We start from the raw sequence: 21,433 nt of genomic DNA, 5'->3' as shown, positions 1-21,433 counted from the left end.
ACATAGATTTCTGCTGTCAGAATTGGGATGTGGTTTCCAAAGTCTTTTCTAGATGATCCTCATTCATTTTATGGCAGGAGAAATGAATGTAGGCTTTCGGATATCTGGGCTTAACATGATTCAAATTAGTTCATTGAACCTCCTTGTACTTCAGATTAACATACGTTTTAAATGGGGATGATACCATTAAATGCAGATCATGAACTCCTTGTTGCAAAATTCAGACTTACGTTGAAGAAAGTAGGCAAAACCACTAGACTCTTCAGATATGACCTAAATCAAATTACCTTATGATTACACAGTGGAAGTGACAAACAGATTCAAGGATTTAGATCTGATAGAGTGCCTGAAGAACTATGGATGGAGGTTCGTGACATTGTACAGGAGTCAGTGATCAAGACCATCCCCAAGAAAAAGAAATGCAAAACGGCAAAATGGTTTTCTGAGGAGACCTTACAAATAGCTGAGAAAAGAGAAACTAGAGGCAAAGGAGAAAAGGAAAGATATATCCATTTGAGTGCAGAGTTCCAAGGAATAGCAAGGAGAGATAAGAAAGCCTTCCTCAGTGATCAATGCAAAGAAATAAGAGGAAAACAATAGAATGGGAAAAACTAGAGATCTCTTCAAGAAAATTAGAGATATCAAGGGAACATTTCATGCAAAAATGGGCACAATAAAGGACAGAAAGTGTATGGACCTAACAGAAACAGAAGATATGAAGAAGAGGTGACAAGAATACACAGAAGAACTACACAAAAAAGATCTTCATGACCCAGATAATCATGATGGTGTGATCACTCACCTAGAGCCAGACATCCTGGAATGCAAAGTCAAGTGGGCCTTAGGAAGCATCACTACAAACAAAGCTAGTGGAGGTGATGGAATTCCAATTGAGCTATTTCAAATCCTAAAAGATTTGAAAGTGCTACACTCAATATGCCAGCAAATGTGGATAACTCAGCAGTGGCCCCAGGACTGGGAAAGGTCAGTTTTCATTCCAATCCCAAAGAAAGGCAATGCCAAAGAATGTTCAAACTACTGCACAGTTACACTCATCTCACACGCTAGCAAAGTGATGCTCAAAATTCTCCAGACCAGGCTTCAATAGAACGTGGATCATGAACATCCAGATTTTCAACTAGATTTAGAGGAACCAGAGATCAAATTGCCAACATCCAGTGGATCATCAGAAAAGCACAAGAGTTCCAGAAAAACATTTGCTTCTGCTTTATTGACTATGCCAAAGCCATTGACTGTGTGGGTAACAACAAACTGTGGAAAAGTCTTCAAAAGATAGAAATACCAGACCACCTTACCTGCCTCCTGAGAAATCTTTATGCGGGTCAAGAAGCAACAGTTAGAACTGGACGTGGAACAACAGAGTGGTTCCAAATAGGGAAAGGAGTACTTCAAGGCTGTATATTGTCACCCTGCTTATTTAATTTATATGCAGAGTACATCATGTGAAATGCCGGGCTGAAGGAAGCACAAACTGGAATCAAGATTGCTGGGAGAAATATCAATAACTTAAGATATGCAGATGACACCACCCTTATGGCAGAAAGTGAAGAGGAACTAAAAAGTTTCTTGATGAAAGTGAAAGAGGAGAGTGAAAAAGTTGGCTTAAAGCTCAACATTCAGAAAACAAAGATCGTGGCATCTGGTCCCATCACTTCATGGCAAATAGATGTGGAAACAGTGACAGACTTTATATTGGGGGGCTCTAAAATCACTGCAGATGTTGGCTGCAGCCATGAAATTCAAAGATACTTACCCCTTGGATGAAAAGCTGTGACCAGTCTAGACGGCATATTAAAAAGCAGAGACATACTTTGCCGACAAAGGTCTGTCTAGTCAAAGCTATGGTTTTTCTAGTAGTCATGTATGGATGTGAGAGTTGCACTATAAAGAAAGCTGAGCATTGAAGAATTGATGCTTTTGAACTGTGGTGTTGGAGAAGACTCTCGAGAGACCCTTGGACTGCAAGGAGATCAAACCAGTCAATCCTGAAGTAAGTCAGTCCTGAATATTCATTGGAAGGACTGATGCTTAAGCTGAAATTCCAATACTTTGTCTACCTGATACGAAGAACTGACTCGCTGGAAAAGACTCTGATGGTGGGGTAGATTGAATGTGGGAGGAGAAGGGGATGACAAAGGATGAGCTGGTTGGATGTCATCACCAACTCGATGGACATGAGTTGAGTAAGCTCCAGGAGTTGGTGATGGACAGAGAATCCTGGCGTGCTGCAGTCCATGGGGTCGCAGAGTCGGACACAACTGAGCAGCTGAACTGAACTGAATAGAGTCGTAAGGATGAATGAGATAATATATTTAAAGAGGCTAGTGCTAACCATGGGACTTCTCAGGTGGCACATTGGTAAGGAATCTGTCTGCCAGTGCAAGAGATACTAGAGACATGGGTTTGATCGTTGGATTGGCAAGTTTCCCTGGAGAAGGGAGTGGCAACCCACTCCAGTATTCTTGTCTGGAAAGTCCCATGGACAGAGGAGCCTGGTGGGCTACAGTCTGTGGGATTGTGCAGAGTCAGATAGGACTGAGCACAGCACACAGCAACACAGTGCTAAGCATGAGAAGTCACTCTTCAAATGACGCTGTCCTCTTTAACTCTGCCTTAAGATTAACATTTGTTTTCCTTTGCAGTATAATAAGCATCCTGACATCTTTGAACAGATTATCCAGTTGTCTCAGATATAATTTCTTAGGCTTATCCATACTTAATACTAAAAACTTGGCTTAAACAAGAAATTTTAACAAACTTTGGCCAGGTAGAAAACCACAAAAAGGACTGTCTATTCTTTACTTCACTCTCAGTGGCTTGCATGGATAAGTTATTATGGCAGAATGTTATTCACATAAAGTTTATATTGTTTAACAATAAATGTTTATAAAGCACAATTCATGATTCCTGGTCACAGTTTTTCTTAAAAATTGTACATTTATGTTCAATACATCTGAGAGCTCACCAGTTTGGCTGGATAAGGATGGACCTCCCTTTTACCTAACTATATCATACCCACCAAGTCTTTAATAATCAAGGTAAAATTTTTTTCTTCTAGGTTTACCTTATCATCATCAAGAAATAAGAAACACGCTAGGAACAACTTTACATGTGTAGCATGTCACCCAAAGGAAGATTGCATAGCAACTGGTCACAAGGATGGCAAAATTCGTCTTTGGTCAGTTTACTCTTGCAAAGCTTGATGATCATTTATTTCTTCTGGATTAGTCCTGCAGAACAGGGATGTACCTGGGTACAGGGAGAAGGACAGAACCGAAAAGCAGCTGCTAATAGTAGAGATGAGGCTTTGCTGGCGTCCTCCCTTTCGTATATTACTATACTCTTTGCTGCACAGACTTAACTATTATAAGATTTCCACCCTTGGCCCTAGGAGTAAAAAAGGTGCCTTTTATCTATAAGAGAGCTTTTTGTCAGCCTTTAAGTAAAATGGAAAGAGTAACAACAGTGAATATTGAACTAGTAGGATACTGTGATGGCTTGTTGTTTGCAGAAGTGACTGGTTTAGAAATAGAAAGTGTTCTTTTTGCACATTAAAACCAGTGAGCTTGATAAACATACCCCTTTGACCAAATTAAGAATTTTGGTTTTCTCCAACAGGAGGAATTTTGATGATGAAAAGAAATACACATATACATGTTTACATTGGCATCATGATTTGGTTATGGATTTGGCTTTTTCAGTGACAGGTAAGTGCAGATTTAATCATTAAAATGAACTTTTGAAATGTGTGAACCAAGTATTTTAATTCACTGTATATATAGTCTGAAAGACTTAAAATTGCCTGGGCCAGATGAATTTTAAGCGCTCATATTACCCGTGTTTTAGGCACAGTTAGCACAACGCTTATTGCACAATACCATTTGCTTAAGGTTTCAGAGCCCTTCAGAGTATCAAAGTGTACACCTTTCATAAAGCCTCTTGTTAATACACACCTATTTAAATTATATTACTTTTTTGTTTTAATATATGTGCACATTGTCAAGTCCTTGCTGTCCATGAGTCTAACGCAGTTTATCAAGAGCAAGTGACTGCTAATGCTTCACATCCATTATCTCAATTAATCGTTGACTCCAAAAATAATAGGCACCTTTATTCTCACTGTACAGATGCCATAAATGAGCTTTATAGTTGACAACTAACTTGCTTAAAAGGTCACATGGCTAGTAAGTTTGATTTGGACCTAGATCTAGTTCAAAACTTTCTTTTTTTTACCTATTAGATGGCCACATTCACTGTTTGAAGTTAATTCAGTCCTTCGTTCCATTTAAGCTGCATGAGAGTGGCTGTAATGAGTAAAAATACCCCCTTGGAAATAGGATGACCTGCAATAGAAATTTGGGGTACATTTTGTCTTTGGTCACTTTAGCATCCCTACACCTGTGTGCTGAAAATCATGTCATATTTTGACTGGTTCTGAACAATGCAGGGGAGGGGGTGCTAGATGCTCCAGGGGTTGATGTCCCTGGAGAAAGTGGATTTTCTTCCTGCACGTCTTCCTAGAGATGGCCAGGACAAGTCTTAGTGCTGTGTGCTCTGGATTCCTACAGGGTTTCTTGGGTTTAACTCACTGGAGCCTTGGGAAGTGGAAGGTATCCTCAGCCCATTTGTGCTTTTGATTTTGGGGTTGGGGAGTGGTATCTGGAAGGGTGGGACCCTTAGAGTAGTACAGCAGGAGTCCAGCCTCGACATACGGGAACTGAGAACAGAAGGAGAATGAAGAGGGTGTTAACCCTGGGGATGGAAGACTTAGGCCGTCTTATCTTTAGCCCCGCCCCCACCCCAGCCCCCAGAGTACAAATGAGGGTGTTTGTGGCGTTTTGCATATATGCGTCTGTGATGTTCAGGCAGTGTCTTTATTCTTTCCTGACCCAAGGCGGGTTCTTCTGCCCTTCCTACTCAGTGTGTTTCTCTCTGCTGTGGCCCCTGCTCAAATCAGAACCAAGATCAGCTGATAAATGTTGTCATTGTGACTTTTCTCTTTTGTTGTCCTTACCCATCTTGCCCACCGCCTGTCAAGCTAGTTATTAGTCATAGCTTTTTTGATGGCCTTACTTATCCTTAAGCCCTGGAACATTCAGGATCAGCCTTTTCAGGTGGGGTTAGGGAAGAAGGCATAGTTAGATTAGTTGGCACTCAAAGAAAGTAAACACGAATACCAGAAGCCTCTGCTGTGACCCAGGGCTTTTGTGCAGGAGGTACTGCAGATCATCTTGGCTAATAGAGAGCTGAATTCTTGATGTCATTTTTTTAAATCACATGACTGTTTGTAAACAAGGAGTAATATAGTACATGGTTGTCAGTGAAATGTTAGAATTGACCCTGAATGTGTATAAGAGTTAATTGAAGAAAGAAATTAGTTGTCTGTGCAAACAGTTTTTAGAACTATTTATAAGTTAGGGTAAATATTAACTGTATAAACTGTTTTGGCTCTGCTTTGAACCCAGTCATGCTGTCTGTGAAAGCATCTAATTTTTGTTGTTTTTTCAATTATGAAAGTAACACATTTACAGGAGACCTGGAAAATACAAAACAAAGTTACATGTCGTTTCACCATATATATTACAGTTGTCTGTTTTAAGTCAATAAATTAAGATTTTTAGTTAGAGTTTCAATATCAAACTCACAGAAATTATTAGAATGAATGTACAGATGAGTCCAAGAATATAGTAGACCTGAAAAGCACTATGAACCAATTTGACGTAATTAAGATTAATACAATTTTCGCACAACAGTAGGATACAAATTTTATTCAAGTTCCCATAGACTAAACTAGGAGATATCCAGACATAAGACCAGGTGCAGAAATTTTATAGTCATAAAGTATTGATCTTATAGAGTCTGTTCTCTTTTTACTGTGGAATTATGTTAGAGATCAATATCAAACGATATTTGAAAAAACCCACATGTTTTCTTCAAGTGCAGTGTGACCTTTACCAAGAGAGATCTTTGCCTTAGCCATTGAAAGACTCAGTAAAGTTAGAGGACTGAGAAACAGAGGGTGGTTGCAGAGAATCTTTTAAATGAGAAATGAATAGCAGAGCTACTTTAAAAAATCCCATATATTTGGAAATTAAATGTCCACTTTTGAATGAGGGGTATATCTAAGATGCCATAACAAGGAAAATTACAAAATATTTGTAATAGAATAAAAGTGAAAAGAGAATTCACCAGAATTTTTTGCATGCAGCTGATACTGCTCAGTGCAATTAAATACAATGTAGAGTCTTGAATAAGGTATGAAAACAAATAATGGACACTAACATAAAAATTTGAAATGTGAACAAAATCTGTACTTCAGTTAATAATACTGTATCACATGTTAATTTCTTTTTTTTTTTTTAATTTTTATTATGTTGTGTTAGTTTCTGCCATACAACAATGCAAATAAATTGCACATACATCCCTGCCGTCCCTAGCCCCCCTGCCCTGCCCCCATCCGATGCTTCCAGGCCATCACAGAGCACCGCCCCGGGCTCCCTGTGCTGCCCGGCAGCTTCTCACCAGCTGTCCGTCTCACACCCGAGAGTGCACACACGTTGATGCTACTTTCTCCGTTCATCCCTCTCTCCCTCCCCCACTGTGTCCACAAGTCCATTCTGTGTCTGCACCTGCATCTCCTTTCCTTCCCTGCAAGTAAGTTCATCAATATCACTTGTTCTAGATTCCATATTTACGTGTTAATATACTATATTTGTTTTTCTCTTTCTGGCTTACTTAACTATAACAGATTCTAGGTTCATCCACCCTGCTAGCATCTAATTTGTTACTTCATTCTGATCTTTAAGCCTTTCTTATTTCAGTGCTCTAGGTCCTCGGGTTAATGTTGAATAAAAGTGGTATGATGTTCCCAACACAGGGGGAAGGTTTTCAGTGTTTCACCACTAAACTACTCGTAGATTTTCTATAGGTGTTTTGGTGAAATTTTAAAGGTCTCACTACTTGTTTACTAAGTTTCTATTATGGGTCTAGAATAATATCATTTACGTTCTCTGCATCTATAATAAAATACTGATGATTTATTTTTCCGTTATTCTCTAAGTAGAGTTCATTACACTGGTTTATTTTTCAAATGTTAAAATAACCTCACATTGCTACAGTATACTTTACCCTGCAGTGATGTCCTGTGTTTTTAGTGTATCATTGGATTCAGCTTGCTGTTTTCATGTGGTGGTTTTTGCCTGTTAAGAAATTGGCTTGCACTTTTCATATGGTGTACTAGTTTTGGTGCTGAAGTATGCTGGTCTTCAAAACAAATTGGGAAGTGTTCTTTTATTTTGTTACCTGGAAGAGAGTAAAACTGGTTTATTTCTTCTTTAAATGTTTGGAAAAGTTCACTAGTGAAGCCATTTGGGCCTGGAGGATGTTTGTGTTACCCAGATTTTCTAGTTATTGGCAGAATTGGTCAGCAACGAAGTAGTCACATTACTGGAAAGAAAAAAAATCCATGAATCAGTGATCTTTAAATCTTTTGTCTTGCAAGTTTATTAAAAGATATAAAGACACTTGTTTGCATGTTTTTTTAAAAAGTTTTTCTCTAACATAGGAAAACTCACAATGCTGATTATATCTTCCTGTTTTTTCTCTGTCTGTTTCATTTCTTTGGGTGGATGAGAAGGCAGCAGTCTGCTGAGCGGTGGCCGTGAGTCTGTCCTCGTAGAGTGGCGTGAGGCAGCAGAGAAGAATAAGGAGTTCCTCCCCCGCTTAGGAGCTACCATTGAACATATCTCAGTGTCACCAGCCGGGGATTTGTTCTGTACTTCACATTCCGATAACAGTAAGGCTGAATTTGTTGTCGTGAGGAAATATGATTTTGTGTAATGTCATAAATCAGCTAGCGTCTGTAGGGAATGGAAAACAGCAAAGCAAGAGTAGCATAGGATTTAACCAGCCTATTTTTCTCTTCCATTTCTCATCTTTTCTCCATCCCTTTCTTGCCCTTAGGTGCCACCAGAATCCTACATTTCCAGAGATGTTTTTATGAGAGTATAGGGCTAAATGTATTCAGTTATTGTTGTGGCACTTACATTTAAAGATCTTTTTCATGTGGGATGATTAGGGGAATAAAAGAAGGGTTTTGAAATGGGCGTTTGTGTTTTTACAATATAATGGCATTTTTGTAAGAATGCTATGAGATTTTCCTTCGGTATAACCACTGTCTCAGTGTGAGAGCTATTATCTCACTGTGAAATTTTGACAGAAATGGAGGCCGTCTTGTGATTCCGCCAGCGCATTTGGTCATGCTGTTATAACTCAGCTGAGATGTGAATCCCATAGCCCACTGCCTTGTTTCACCTCAGCAGAGAGCATGGCCGACCAACCCATTAGTGCAGTGATTCATTTCAAAGTAAACTGTAACCATCTCTTTTGGGGCAAATAAGTTCCTGAATTAACATTTTCAGTGTAGTCATAGTCACAGCAGAAAACTTAGAGGTTCCAACAGGGACTGAAAGGTGGGATGAAAAGCCCTCATCCCACCCCTAGTTTTTCTATTAAATAACAAACTATAGTCCTAACTCTCCAATCACACCCCAAGAATATAACTCAGTTGTCTTCTGTATTCTGGTATATATCAGAAGAATATAAATTCACCTTTTTTTTTTTTTTTGCCTTGAAATCTGACTCATTTATGTTTAACCGTTTGTTTTTACCCACAGAGATAACAATCATTCACCGAAACCTTGAGGCGTCCGCAGTAATTCAAGGCCTCGTGAAAGGTACTGCAGACCTTTGGCTGTGGAATGGTGTACATTTTTTAAAGTGAATATTTTTCTGATTTCAGCTACTATTCATCACTTGTTTTGCAGACAGAAGTATCTTTACTGGTTTGATGATTGACCCAAGAACTAAAGCTTTGGTTTTGAATGGGAAACCTGGCCACCTGCAGTTTTATTCTCTCCAAAGTGATAAACAGTTATACAACGTAAGATTCTGATGCATTAACTAATCTTAAAACTAGTGAAAGTTTTTATAGCACCCACTGGGTTCAGGTAACTTTTGTGACTTCTTAAGATGCTGTGCCTGTGTTATTTAAACATTGTATTATCAGTTGTTTACAGCATGATCCTAACGAGGCCACGGTTGCAGATGAAGTCTGCCTGTAAAAGCCAGTCAGGGCTGTTGTGTAGGCTCTTATTGTTTCAGACAACACTAATTAACTGTTAGACACATCTCTACCTTTGAGTAGATACCTCTGTCTGCCACAAGGATGGGATATGAGAATATGCGGATTGACAACACAGACATGTCTGTGTTTTGTGGCAAAACAGTGTCATATGTGCATACTGAAGATAAAATTTTCAGTGTAGATTAAAGAGGAACACTTTCTGTAATCCTAATAAATGCAGTTTAGACTTTCCACTTTTTCTTTTGTGCCTCACAGTACCCTTGATTGGAGAAGGAAATGGCAACCCACTCCAGTGTTCTTGCCTGGAGAATCCCAGGGATGGCGGAGCCTGGTAGGCTGCCGTCTGTGGGATCGCACAGAGTCGGACTGAAGTGACTTAGCAGTACCCTTTATAAATTTCTATTACAGCCTCTCTGACACTTTGTCTCTTTCCCTCCGACACCTTTTAACCTCTCAAAGGAAGAAAGCTTACTGATCTTTGTACATTTCTAGTACAATGCCTGGAAATAGTAGACATTGAATACATTTTTAGATGTAGATGAGGAAATAGAATAAAGGAAAAAATTATAAATGCTCATCTGTTTACAGTATTGTTCTTTTTTCACTCCTTAAAAATTGTAGGTTTTATTTCTGCTCTCTTTGTTTCTAGTGATGTGAATTCTAGTCTTGAGATTTTATATAAAACTATAAAGAAAAACATTACTGTAATCTAAGATTCTGTTCTAAGATCTATAAATGGAACATAATCATTACTTAAATTCAAGATCGCTGAAAAATTATCACCACTGAATTTATGCTTCATTTTTTAATGGCAGTTTTGATCACTATAAGCAATTGTTAGTTCATTTTTGTCTAAAAGTTTGTTACTCTAGATTCCAGAAGGTATCTGTGATGTGGTTAATATTCCTTGACTGCTTTAACATTTACGTATTTACATTAATAGAAATTTTGGATTTTTTTTAACCCATCAGTTAGATATTATACAGCAAGAATATATCAATGATTCTGGTCTGATCCAAATTGAGCTAACAAAGGCTGCATTTGGCTGCTATGGTAATTGGCTTGCAACGGTGGAACAACGTCAAGAGAAGGAAACTGAGCTTGAATTACAAATGAAAATATGGATGTATAATAAGAAAACACAAGGGTAAGATTACCTATATAGCTGTTTAATTTCAGAGCAGAAAATTATTTGACTTTCTAGCCTGTGGTTTCAATTATTGGTCTTTTTGATACACTTATATTAAGAGAAATGAAGGAAGTGTTACTCCTCTAATAAAGCCTTTAAGCTTTCTGCTCTGAGAAAGCAGTGGTGTCTCCAAGTTATGCGTCACTTCATTGCATAAATGAGGAGACATGGAAAAGTGACACCCCAAGGACACACCTAATTCCAGGCGGATCCAGGATTAGGACAGCTGTCTTTGTTCCTTGGCTCTTTTATTGATGTTAGACTACCTTCTTTGGGAAAAATGACAGTAGTAGGTGGTGGAAGTGTGGTGTGGTGCAGTTTCGACTAGATAAGGAGCCCACTAGTTTCAGTTAGTATGGCTGTAATAGCTATTTATCAAGTCCTTGCTTGTCAAGACCTAGGCTTAGTGCTCTGTGCCAGTTATCTTGTGAATCTTCACAAGATAAGCCTGTTGCATTTTACAGATGAGGAAACAGTCCCTCCATACCACTCTCATAACCTGGACTTTTAAAAAATCTGTCAGCCAGACAGGACCACTGCCCTGATATATTCTCATGCTAGCATGAGTTCCTCCCAATCACACCAGTGTTCTGTCGAGGCAGAAACAAACTTCGGGAGGTAGTTTGGGTAACTTATTAAATACTGACCGGGGCAGTTTGAAATAGGTAGTGTTTCTTTACCTTCTTGCCACAGGAGGGGCTTTATAGCCATTTCCTTTTTTGCTTTTTTTTTTTTCAAAATAGGTATATGTGTCCTGCAGTTTTCCTGTATTTTAGTGTAGTAACCTTTCAAGAGCCATGTTTTGACAGACCCCTATTTTATACTCATTCTGTACCAGTAAGTTGACACTACGAATCATCTGTGTTAATGTAAGTTACCCGAGGCCAGAGGTAATGTGCTGGAACTCTTTGCATCTTTTGTCTGTTAGTGACAGAGCACTCAATTGTTGGTCATTCTGGTGGTAATATATAAGTTGCCTAATCTTAAAGATTCTATTGGAAAATGTACAACTTGTAAGGAATTCTTAATACTCAATGATAGTATATCATATTGTCCTGGTATAAAAATAAATTGGTTTCCTTCCTACTAGGTTTGTTCTTAATACAAAGGTTAACATGCCACATGAGGACCACATCACAGCTCTCTGTTTCTGCAATGCAGAAAAATCTGAAAGCTCCACATTGGTTACAGCAAGTAAAGATGGCCACTTCAAAGTGTGGATCTTAACAGATGATTCTGATATATACAGTAAGTTGCTTAAATTTAGTATATGCATATGTAGTGTACAAGTTTAAGAATTGGTATGTTTAACTCATGAAAATCATATCCATTCTGGGAGGATTTTTTTCAACTATAATTCTGTAGACCATTGCCTAATTTCAAATGATTTGGGAAATAACATTTTACATCTTTCTTTCCCAAATCTTTACTTATTTTATGACATTCTTGATTAATTGTATGCTAATTACTCCATTCTATGAGGAAAGAGTTTTGAAAAAAAAAGTTCCTCCCTTTCGCAGTTACTGCCTTTACTTTTCCACTAGAGGAAGGCCAAGGTCTCTTGGAAGGGATACAAATTTCATATCAGTCAATGATATGTAACTAAATTTGGGGGCAGAAAGGTTTTTTTGCTTCCTTGTTTTTTAATATGTGTGTCTACTAAATGCCCTAAAATATTATCTAACATTATACTATTTTTATGCTCTATATTTCCACAGAAAAGGCTGTTGGCTGGACCTGTGACTTTGTGGGTAGTTATCATAAATACCAAGCAACTAACTGTTGTTTCTCTGAAGATGGCTCATTACTAGCAGTTAGTTTTGAAGAAATAGTTACAATATGGGATTCAGAGACTTGGGAACTTAAATGTACCTTTTGTCAACGAGCTGGGAAAATAAGGTAGGTAAATTATTGGGAGAGTATAAACTACTGGATGTTTTTTAAATTCAAACAAGTCTTTCTACATAAACTTTAATAATAATTTATGCTTTCTCCAAAGGCATCCTGTGTGTCAGTGGTGCCACCAAAATACTGGGAAGCTAAGAAATGCTGTGTTTGTAAACCGTGTGCATTAGTTTTCTTGGTTGTACTACACAACTAGATGCCATGCATAAGCCTCAGTAGATCCAGACAGTGTGTACTTTCTCTGCATCTTCATAAAAGCAATGTTACGCTCAAACTTCATTATTTTTAATAATGGCAAGAGAATTAACAATAATATCTTCCATTTTATTTTAGGTCACTTGAGCATTTGAGGACAGAATGGCTAATTTTTATAATTTCTAACATATCTAATTCTGAATTTACTTCATAAAACTTCACAATTCATATTGCAAATCTGCCTCTTGAGGCAAAAGAAAAGCATAAACGGTTTTAAGTAATTTGGTATGTTTCACGTACATGTTCTCTATATGTGCCAATTACTGTACAGCATATTAGAAAAGAATCGGTCATCAGATCTGTTTTCCTAAAGAAACAAAATAGGTCAATAAACCTTTCCTTTTGTGCTCCTTACCCCCTTTTTCTGCAGGATAATTATGAACAAAAACGTGTGTGTATCTAAAAGTCTGCACTGCACAAAACTAGTACTATGTGGGAAGTCTGCAGTCCTTTGTAACTGAGTGTAGTAGAACTAACTGTTGTTGACTTCCCTGTTTTAATCTAGGGTGGGAAGTCTGCAGTCCTCTGTAACTGAGTATGGCAGAACTAACTTGTTACCTTCCCTGTTTTAATATAAAGCAAGAAGTCAGCAGTCCTTTGTAACTGAGTATGGCAGAGCTAACTTGTTACCTTCCTTGTTTTAATTTAGGGCGGGAAGTCTGCAGTCCTCTGTAACCAAGTGTGGTAGAACTAAATTGTTAACTTCCTTGTTTTAATCTAGGCACCTTTGCTTTGGGAGATTGACTTGTTCCAAGTATCTTCTTGGTGTCACTGAAAATGGCATTCTGTGCTGTTGGAATCTGCTCAGTTGTGCATGTAAGATATTTTTTGCTATAAAGTGGTATCAGAGCACATAGGAAAATTTGGAGTGCTATGCCTATAATAATAGACTTTGATTACAGTTGGCTCTTGAGTGATGCAGGAGTTAGGGTCATTGACCCTCTGCACAATCAAAACTTCGCACATAACTTAGAGACATCCCTCTGTGGATTCAGCCAGCCTTGGATTGAACAGTGCTGTAGCATTCGCTGTTTTAAAAGTCTGTATATATGTGTACCTGCTCAGTTCAAATTCGTGTCATTCAAGGGTCAGCTGTATTTATAAAGGGCTTCCCCGGGTGGCACTAGTGGTAAAGAATCTACCTGCCAACACAGGAGATGCAAGAGACTCAGCCTTGTTCCCTGGAAGAAGGCTTATTCCCTGAAGTGGGAAATGGTACCCTACTCTGGTATTCCTGCCTGGAAAAGTCCATGGACAGAGGAACCCGGCAGGTTCACAGTCCGTGGGGCCACAGAGCGGACACAGCTGAGTGCATGCATGTATAGACCTGCTCAGTTCAAATCCGCGTTATTCAAGGTCGGCAGTGTTTATAAATTATTACCTAATTTTCAGCAAATCAGCTTCCATCGTCCTTGTTTTTTTCCCCACTGTCTTCAGTGTGTATGACTCTGCCGCCCTCCATATTCTCCACCCTCCTAACAATTTGTGGAAAGTTTCTCTGATTCATAATGCATATTAACCTGCAGTGCCCCTGACAGCATTAAATTTGAATGGAGCCTATTAACAGTCCTCCTAACAAACATGGACTCTGTGGCATTTTACTTATTCAAGTATGTTTGGAAGGCATGGTGGTTGCTTAGTAATGAATGTTTATAACTTATGATGATTCTGGTTAACATTTTGCCCACATTTAGCGGTAGTGGAAAAACATCAGACCATAGTTGCACTGAAATAATAACCATTTCATTGCATGTGGAAGAAATACTCTGTTTTTTTGCTTCCTGCCCTTCATCTTAGTGCAGATTTCCACAGATAATTTCAGTACGTTGACTCTGTATTATCTGGAAGCATAAAATCCCTCTTCCTAAGAATAATAAAATTGATTGTCCCAATAAATATTGAGTACCTACTTTAAGAAAGCTTTTGGTAAATCTCTTCTTAGAAGTGAATCCCTTTTTCCCCCAGTGGAATGGAGTACGAAATTAAATGTGAGAGTTATGGAACCTGATCCCAATTCAGAGAATATTGCTGCAATCACTCAGTCTTCTGTTGGTTCAGACTGTAAGTACACACGTTTCTTTGACAGAAGAAATCTGTTAACCTAAATCTTCTTTTTAGCATCTTTAATGTCATTTGAATTAAACTTTACTTTGGATCAAAAGCCACTTGCCTGACTACTGCTCTTCCTTGAGTTCCAGCTTGAGGATGTCCCTCATTTTTCAGCATGTCATCTCCTACTCAGTCTTCAAAATCCAAGAGAGATTTCATCTCTTTGAAGGGTTTTGAAGGCACCCCCCAACCCCCAAGGAGCTTTAATCGTGCCTTCTCAGTGACCTTAAGGCTCCACAGATGTCTGTTCTAGAGCTTAAGACAAAAAGTACTTCTGCAGTGTTTTGGTGTCTGTTTTCTGCAGTTGGCCCTGCTCTCAGAAATAGGAATTTTTCTTTCTCTTTTTCATCTTCAAAGCCCTTGTTCCTAACCTTCTTGACACATAGTAGGCGTCACGTAGATACTTGTTGAATCAAAGCCTGAAATAATCATGACCTGGGCCATTTACTCAATGGGGTAAGTCCCAGGGTGAGTATGGTCCTCCAACCTGAGGCTAGAACTAACCTTTGCCAGCAAAATGTTATTGTCTGTTTTTTTTTCTCTAGTGTTTGTATTTAAACCTAGCGAGCCAAGGCCATTGTATATTCAAAAGAATATCTGCAGAGAGGAAGTCTTGTGGGGAGTGTTTGTTCCCCGAGATGTCCCTGAATCATTCACCTCAGAAGCTCACCAGTGGCTGAACAGATCCCAGTTTTACTTCCTAACAAAATCACAGGTAACCATCCATCTCAGAAAAGGCAGTCATTAGTATGTGTGAAATAGTTTTATTAAGGATTACCCCTCCTCTCCCTACCCACCTCAACCCACTGCCAAATTGTGTAATATGCTCAGTACAGTCATATTATTGGTGGGAGTATATTAGCCCCCACCTTTAAGGCTATTTCTTGTATTCATTCATTCCATGACAGTAAAAAATATATGATCTAAAAGATAGAGTATTGTGAATGGTATTTGTTAGAATGGCCTTTTTTAAACTTTTTTATTTGATTTACCATAAAGAAATCAGTGGCTTAAATTAGATCTATCAGTTGATTTTATATATATATATATATATATATCTTTCAGAACAATCTTAGAACTGTCACAGCAGTTACTAAATACATTTTCTGTGAGCATATATATATAAGCATGAAAAGTTGACATTATTTTCTAACTTTAATATCTACAGTTTATATTTTACATCATTAATTGACCTCTCTTTTCAGAGTTTATTGACATTCAGTACACAGTCTCCAGAAGAGAAACTCACACCCACAAGCAAACAGGTACGTTCTGATCACTTATAGCTCAGATCATACACATTGCCTCTCTGCAAAGATAAGTTTATCTTTCAAAACTCAGCTATGACAAAAATGTTTTACCTGCCCTGAAGTGGAGTTTTAAATTATATACTTAGAAACTACTTGCTTCATTTGATGTCATAGTGGTCTTTGAAATTGTAGTTTTAATTTGTAATGCTAGTGATATGCTGGTGATCCAAAGAATCAAATAGTTTTATGAGACTTCTGTGAGAAAATTTGAACTTCACCACCAAGTGCGATGACCCACAAAGATACTCACTCTCAACTATTTAGTTGAAGTTTTTATTTACCTCTCTGTCTCTAAGAAACATGTTTATATTGCTAATTCTGGATTTTTCAGATCTAGGCATTAGATTTGGTCTTTTCTAACTGTGATCTATTGAAGTTGACATTTCTTCCACACCCCTACCCCCAAATACACAACATACACCCACATACATTCTGTCCCTAATCTTTCCAGTGTAGATAAATCTTAAATTTATCTTAGATCGCTGTTCATCCTTAAAAATGTTAACACAATTCATAACTGAGCCATGCAGTAACAAACAGGTTGTTTTCCCTTTTATGACCAGCTTCTTTTATCTGGAGTTAATGATTGCTTATCTTTTCATTTGCTCAGTTTCCTATTCTCATCTAGTGAAAGTGAGAGTGTTAGTCGCTCAGTCATGTCCAATTCTTTGAGACCCCATGGACCGTAGCCTGCCAGGCTCCTCCATCCATGGAATTTTCCAGGCAAGAATCCTGGAGTGGGCAGCCATTCCCTTCTCCAGGGGTCTTCCTGACACAGGGATCAAACTTGGGTCTCCTGCACTGTGGGCACCTAGTTCACCATCAAAGTCTATCCTAGTGTATAAGTCCTCTCTCGTGGTTTTCATATTAGGTATTCTGAGTCTTGAAGAAGTATTTTCAGGAGCCTCTGACCTGCTTTTTTCTGAACTGATTGCCCTATTATAAACCTAAAACCTGCTGCACAGTAGTCATCTTAGGATCTGCATTTGCTGCCATTCTGGGGATTCAGTCACCTCTACTGTAATAGATCCTGTGGTTTATCGCTTACTTTGCTTACTCGTTTGCTCTGGTGAATATCTCCCTGTTGGTGTATGGGCAGTAAATTAAGACATTGCAGGTTTGAACTTGTTTTTATTCTCTCCCATTTGATTGGTTGGTTACGTAGAAATCTAGATTGAAAATCATTTTGTCTTAGAACTTTGAAGATACTGTTATACTTTATCTGTAACCTGTCTTAGTTTTCTCTGAAAATTCATTGAATTCATTCAGCATTTTTTTGTTGATCATTACTGTATGCTCTAGACATTTAGGGTATCAGTGAATGGAAAGGTCAAGTCTCTAAATTTGTAGTGTTACAGTCTAATAGGAAGGTACAGATAATACACATTAGGTAAAATATATAGTATTTTAGAAAGTAATTATTTTTTTCCCATTTTTTATAGTATGAGAGATTTCTTATTTTTCATCTGATCTTATTTTTATATATATATATGTTTGGGGTTGGGTTTTTTTGTTTTTTTTTTGTTTTCTATATCTCGAATGGTTTATTTCCATTAGGTTTTTTCTTTTCAGTCTGTTTTGGAGATTATCATCAGAGTCTGATGATTCTTGGCTGTCTGCTTTTAATTAAAAGTGAGCAAGATCACCGTTTGAAAGTTCGCCTGGATGGAACTTGACCCCTGGTCTCCACTAGCTGACTGAGCTGAAGTCATTACTTTTAGAACTTTCTTAGACTGGTCGTTATCACCCAGATAGACTTCTTCCAGGTTCCTGCCTTAAAGGCATCACCTGACTCCAGCACTGTGGGAAGCGCCCTCTATGGGCTGCAGCTGCCTTCAGCTGCGCAGCCACCACCACCCTCCACAGCACGCTGTCCAGTCTAAAGAGGCACTTGGTTCTGCTCTTCAAGGAGCATACTGCCAGCCTTCTGCTGAGGCTGAGGAGATCTGGAAACCTGAGAGCTCTTGAGATAGGCTTTAACCAGGCTAACTGGGTTTCTTTTTTTTTTTTTTAGCCTTTTTCAGAGGTACTATTAGTACCAATTCTTGAGCATTGTGAGATTCTACAGAATAAATTTGGAGAAGGAAATGGCAACCCACTCCAGTATTCTTGCCTGGAGAACCCCATGGACAGAGGAGCCTGGCAGGCTGCAGTCCGCGGGGTCACAAGGGTGGACACAACTTAGTGACCAGACCACACCGCCACAGCATACATTGGGATGCTCCTTAGCGCTCGCCACCGCCAGCTTAGAATCCTGTTCTCTTGGGTCTGCTAGGTTAGTTACCACCCTTCAGCCTGCTTTCCGCTTTCCACATCACCCAGTGTCTTTATTACTGCAGATTTATGCCCTCCCCTTTGCTGCTGTTTTTGTAGGACTGGGGGAAGAGGTAGTGGTAGGTGTGCATTTTGTTCTGTCATCCAAGTGTCCACGTTGGCTTTTCTCAGAGTAAATGGGCTAGTCACAATTGCTTTCCTTGTGAAGTGAAAGAATCATACAAGATAACCTACAATTCCTTTCATCCCTGTTATTTTATTACTGTAGTACTTGGATCAGAAGGCAGTTCCTCCTTTTTTATTGAAACTATTTCCCTGTTCTTTAACCCTTACAGCTATTAGCAGAAGAAAGTCTTCCAACAACCCCATTTTATTTCTTATTGGGAAAGCACAGGCAGCAACAACAAAATGACAAGTTAAATGAAGCTTTGGAGAATGAGCTGGTGCAGCTGCCCTTAACAGAAAACATCCCTGCAATTAGTGAGGTAAGTAATTAACTAATTACACAAGTTTATCATAACACTGAAACTAATAGTATAAATTAATTGCTTATACCTATGTGACATGGATTAAATGCAGTAAAGCACTTTAACTAAAGTTGGAATTTTTGTATAATCAATCTGTAACAAATAATTTTTGGATAATCATTTGTGTATTGTGCAACTATAATTCTCAAACTAAATGGTATAAAATTTAGGATTTCTGATGGGGTCGGAGGAGGGGTTGTTTGCATAAAAGTAGGAGTTGTTTCTTTTTTCATCAACAGAACCTGGTGTTGATAAAAGCCTTGGCATTTGCTCTTTTTAAATGGAACCCTATTTTTCTGTTTTACTCTTAGCTTCTTCGCACTCCAGCCCATGTCCTGCCATCTGCTTCTTTCCTCTGCTCCATGTTTGTAAACTCACTGCTGCTGTCTACGGAGACGAAGAGGTAAGGCCATTCATTAGATGTGTTCAGATACTCTTGTTTTGAGAAACAGGATGGTCTGTGATATCATTGATCACAATATTCTTTCCCTGTGTTTCTCCTTCAGCTTTAATCTGAATTTACAGGGTATAGAATTACTAAGTCAAATAAATAAAATAAAAATGTATTCAGTAACAAGAATTTTCATTAATGTTGTTCATATGATTTTTTTCATAAGTATCTTAAATTAGAAAGTTGTTGTTTAGAAATATTTTTCAATAGTAATTGCGTTTTCTGTTATTGTTAAAGTGCTGAAGAAAATCCTGATGATGTCGATATGGAAGAAGAAAAAGAAAGTGATGATTCAGATGAAGAAAATAATTTCACTGAAAAGATCCAGGATACAAATAACACAGATTTGGAAGAAGACATTATACATCAGTTGTCAAAATCAGAAGAAAAGGAACTGAAAAAATTTAGGAAAGTAGACTACAGCTGGATAGCTGCTCTTTGAGCCTTGGAGGATGGGGGAGGGTTCTGCACTTTGTTTTTATGTTTTGATTTGTTTTCATTATATGTTGATACTCCACAAATCTATTTAAATGTTATTTCTGTTCTTGAAATATTAACAGGCTGTTAAATATTTACAGGCTTTACTTTTAAATAACTGGTAATATGAAGTTGGGTTTACATCACATTTTACAGTTGCCATATGTATCATCTCATTTCACATATCAGCCTTAAGGGAGAGCTGGAAGTTGAACTTATACAGCATAAGTCCCCTTATCTGCAATTTGGAGAGAAAATAAACTTTTTTAAGGTTTTGTAGATAGTGTTTTAATTTCAGAATTCATTTGGTGGCCAAGTACAACTTGAACTGATGTGAGGTTCTCTACAGTCTTGATTTCAGCCCCCTGTATATTTCTCATAGAGATATTTAGGGAGATGATTTGATTATGGTAGTATTTCACAGACTTTGCTGAGAATGTTACATAATATAAGCTGCCTAAAATCTGGAAACATCATCTGACCCCATACCTTTCTGCGAAGGTGTCTACTATGCTTGTAAATACGGTCTTCATGTCAGCCTTAGAGCCAGTAAGAGCTAGTGTTACTCTGTCCGTGTTACTGTGTCTACTGAGTCATGGAAGAGTCCCTTAGGAGTTTTCCAATTCAGTGATCCTCTTTTGTAAAATCTATATTAAAAAGCTAATGCAAAAACAAGTGTACACATAAGTGCACATCTCAGGGAATGTTCACAAATTTGCTCTAAGTGGCTCTTTTTAAAATATTTTTTTAGATTCTATTTCTACTATTTTGGGATTTTACACTTTTATATTGGTACTCATTGAAAGTAACCTTATAAATTTCTATAATACGCTTAAACATCTATATGATTTATGGACTTAGAGAGTGTCTTCTACTGACTATCTAGTATGGTGGTTAAAATAGTACATTTAACATCCCGTCATGTCTCTTTATGGCCACTCGAGTTAGTTGGTCGTTTTGTTGGTTTTCATGGATGCTAACACTGCTGAATAAATTGGTACAAAGCAGAACAATGATGGATCTTTTTTCTCTTGTCACACGCTGTCCCTTGCTCGGTTCTTTTCAGTTAGCGTTGTGGAAAAATGATTAGATTTGATCCCAGCACTTATCCTCTTGTAATTTTGTTGAAAGTTCTATTTTGAGGTTCAGTTCAACTTCTCGAGGGTATAGCTTGTGATCTTAAAATTGCCTTTATATTTTCTTAATTTTTTCTCTCACTTAATTCATTAGCTTCGTTGAATACATCACTGCTTCTAGTCAGAAGTTGCAGAAGATGGCAGAACTGAGGTCTCTGGCCAAGGAGCCACTAGGAAAGAACATAGGAAGTGGCGTTTCCCTGGACATTTTGCTCTTAGCCATTCACTCCCTTAGAGCCTCTGCTCTGTTTTCTCTTCTGATCTTTCTTCCAACTGAATGTGGCTTTCAAGAGTCAGGCAAATGTTTATTTTATTTAAAAAAAAGATAGCATTGTAAGTGTTTTTTATTATTGTGCTTTTTAACTTATTACATTCTTTTTTTTCCTTTTTAATTTTTTTATTGAAGGATAATTGTTTTATAGAATTTTGTTGTTTTCTGTCAAACCTCAACATGAATCAGCCATAGGTATACATATATCCCTTCCCTTTGGAACCTCCCTCCCATCTCCCTTCCATGAAACCCATCTAGGTTGATACAGCGCCCCTGTTTAAGTTCCCTGAGCCATAGAGCAAATTCCTGTTGGCTATCTATTTTGCATATGGTAATGTAAGTTTCCATGTTACTCTTTCCATA

At 38.1% G+C, this 21,433-nt stretch overlaps 1 protein-coding gene across 2 annotated transcripts in view; it reads left to right on the top strand.

Moving 5' to 3' along the window:
* The window catches only part of WDR75 (WD repeat domain 75), a 35,552-nt gene extending 14,882 nt beyond the window's left edge, over positions 1 to 20,670 (top strand). The window contains exons 7-21 of one of the 2 annotated variants that reach the window (XM_004004512.5): positions 3,080 to 3,199; positions 3,640 to 3,728; positions 7,658 to 7,816; positions 8,697 to 8,756; positions 8,847 to 8,962; positions 10,138 to 10,313; positions 11,446 to 11,603; positions 12,074 to 12,254; positions 13,237 to 13,331; positions 14,481 to 14,576; positions 15,170 to 15,339; positions 15,830 to 15,889; positions 18,544 to 18,693; positions 19,047 to 19,138; positions 19,424 to 20,670. In XM_004004512.5, the coding sequence (XP_004004561.1) occupies positions 3,080 to 3,199; positions 3,640 to 3,728; positions 7,658 to 7,816; positions 8,697 to 8,756; positions 8,847 to 8,962; positions 10,138 to 10,313; positions 11,446 to 11,603; positions 12,074 to 12,254; positions 13,237 to 13,331; positions 14,481 to 14,576; positions 15,170 to 15,339; positions 15,830 to 15,889; positions 18,544 to 18,693; positions 19,047 to 19,138; positions 19,424 to 19,628 (1,927 nt within the window). In that variant the 3' untranslated portion in view covers positions 19,629 to 20,670. Of the gene's footprint in view, positions 1 to 3,079; positions 3,200 to 3,639; positions 3,729 to 7,657; positions 7,817 to 8,696; positions 8,757 to 8,846; positions 8,963 to 10,137; positions 10,314 to 11,445; positions 11,604 to 12,073; positions 12,255 to 13,236; positions 13,332 to 14,480; positions 14,577 to 15,169; positions 15,340 to 15,829; positions 15,890 to 17,948; positions 18,210 to 18,543; positions 18,694 to 19,046; positions 19,139 to 19,423 lie in introns of those variants that run through there. The other variant, XR_006058719.2, reaches the window with a different exon arrangement.
* The last annotated feature ends 763 nt before the right edge of the window (positions 20,671 to 21,433 follow it).

Source organism: Ovis aries, chromosome 2 (assembly GCF_016772045.2).
Source record: "Ovis aries strain OAR_USU_Benz2616 breed Rambouillet chromosome 2, ARS-UI_Ramb_v3.0, whole genome shotgun sequence".
NCBI lineage: Eukaryota > Metazoa > Chordata > Mammalia > Artiodactyla > Bovidae > Ovis > Ovis aries.
The sequence above is the reverse complement of the archived record's forward strand: the minus strand, read 5'-3'. Positions and strand labels throughout refer to the sequence as shown.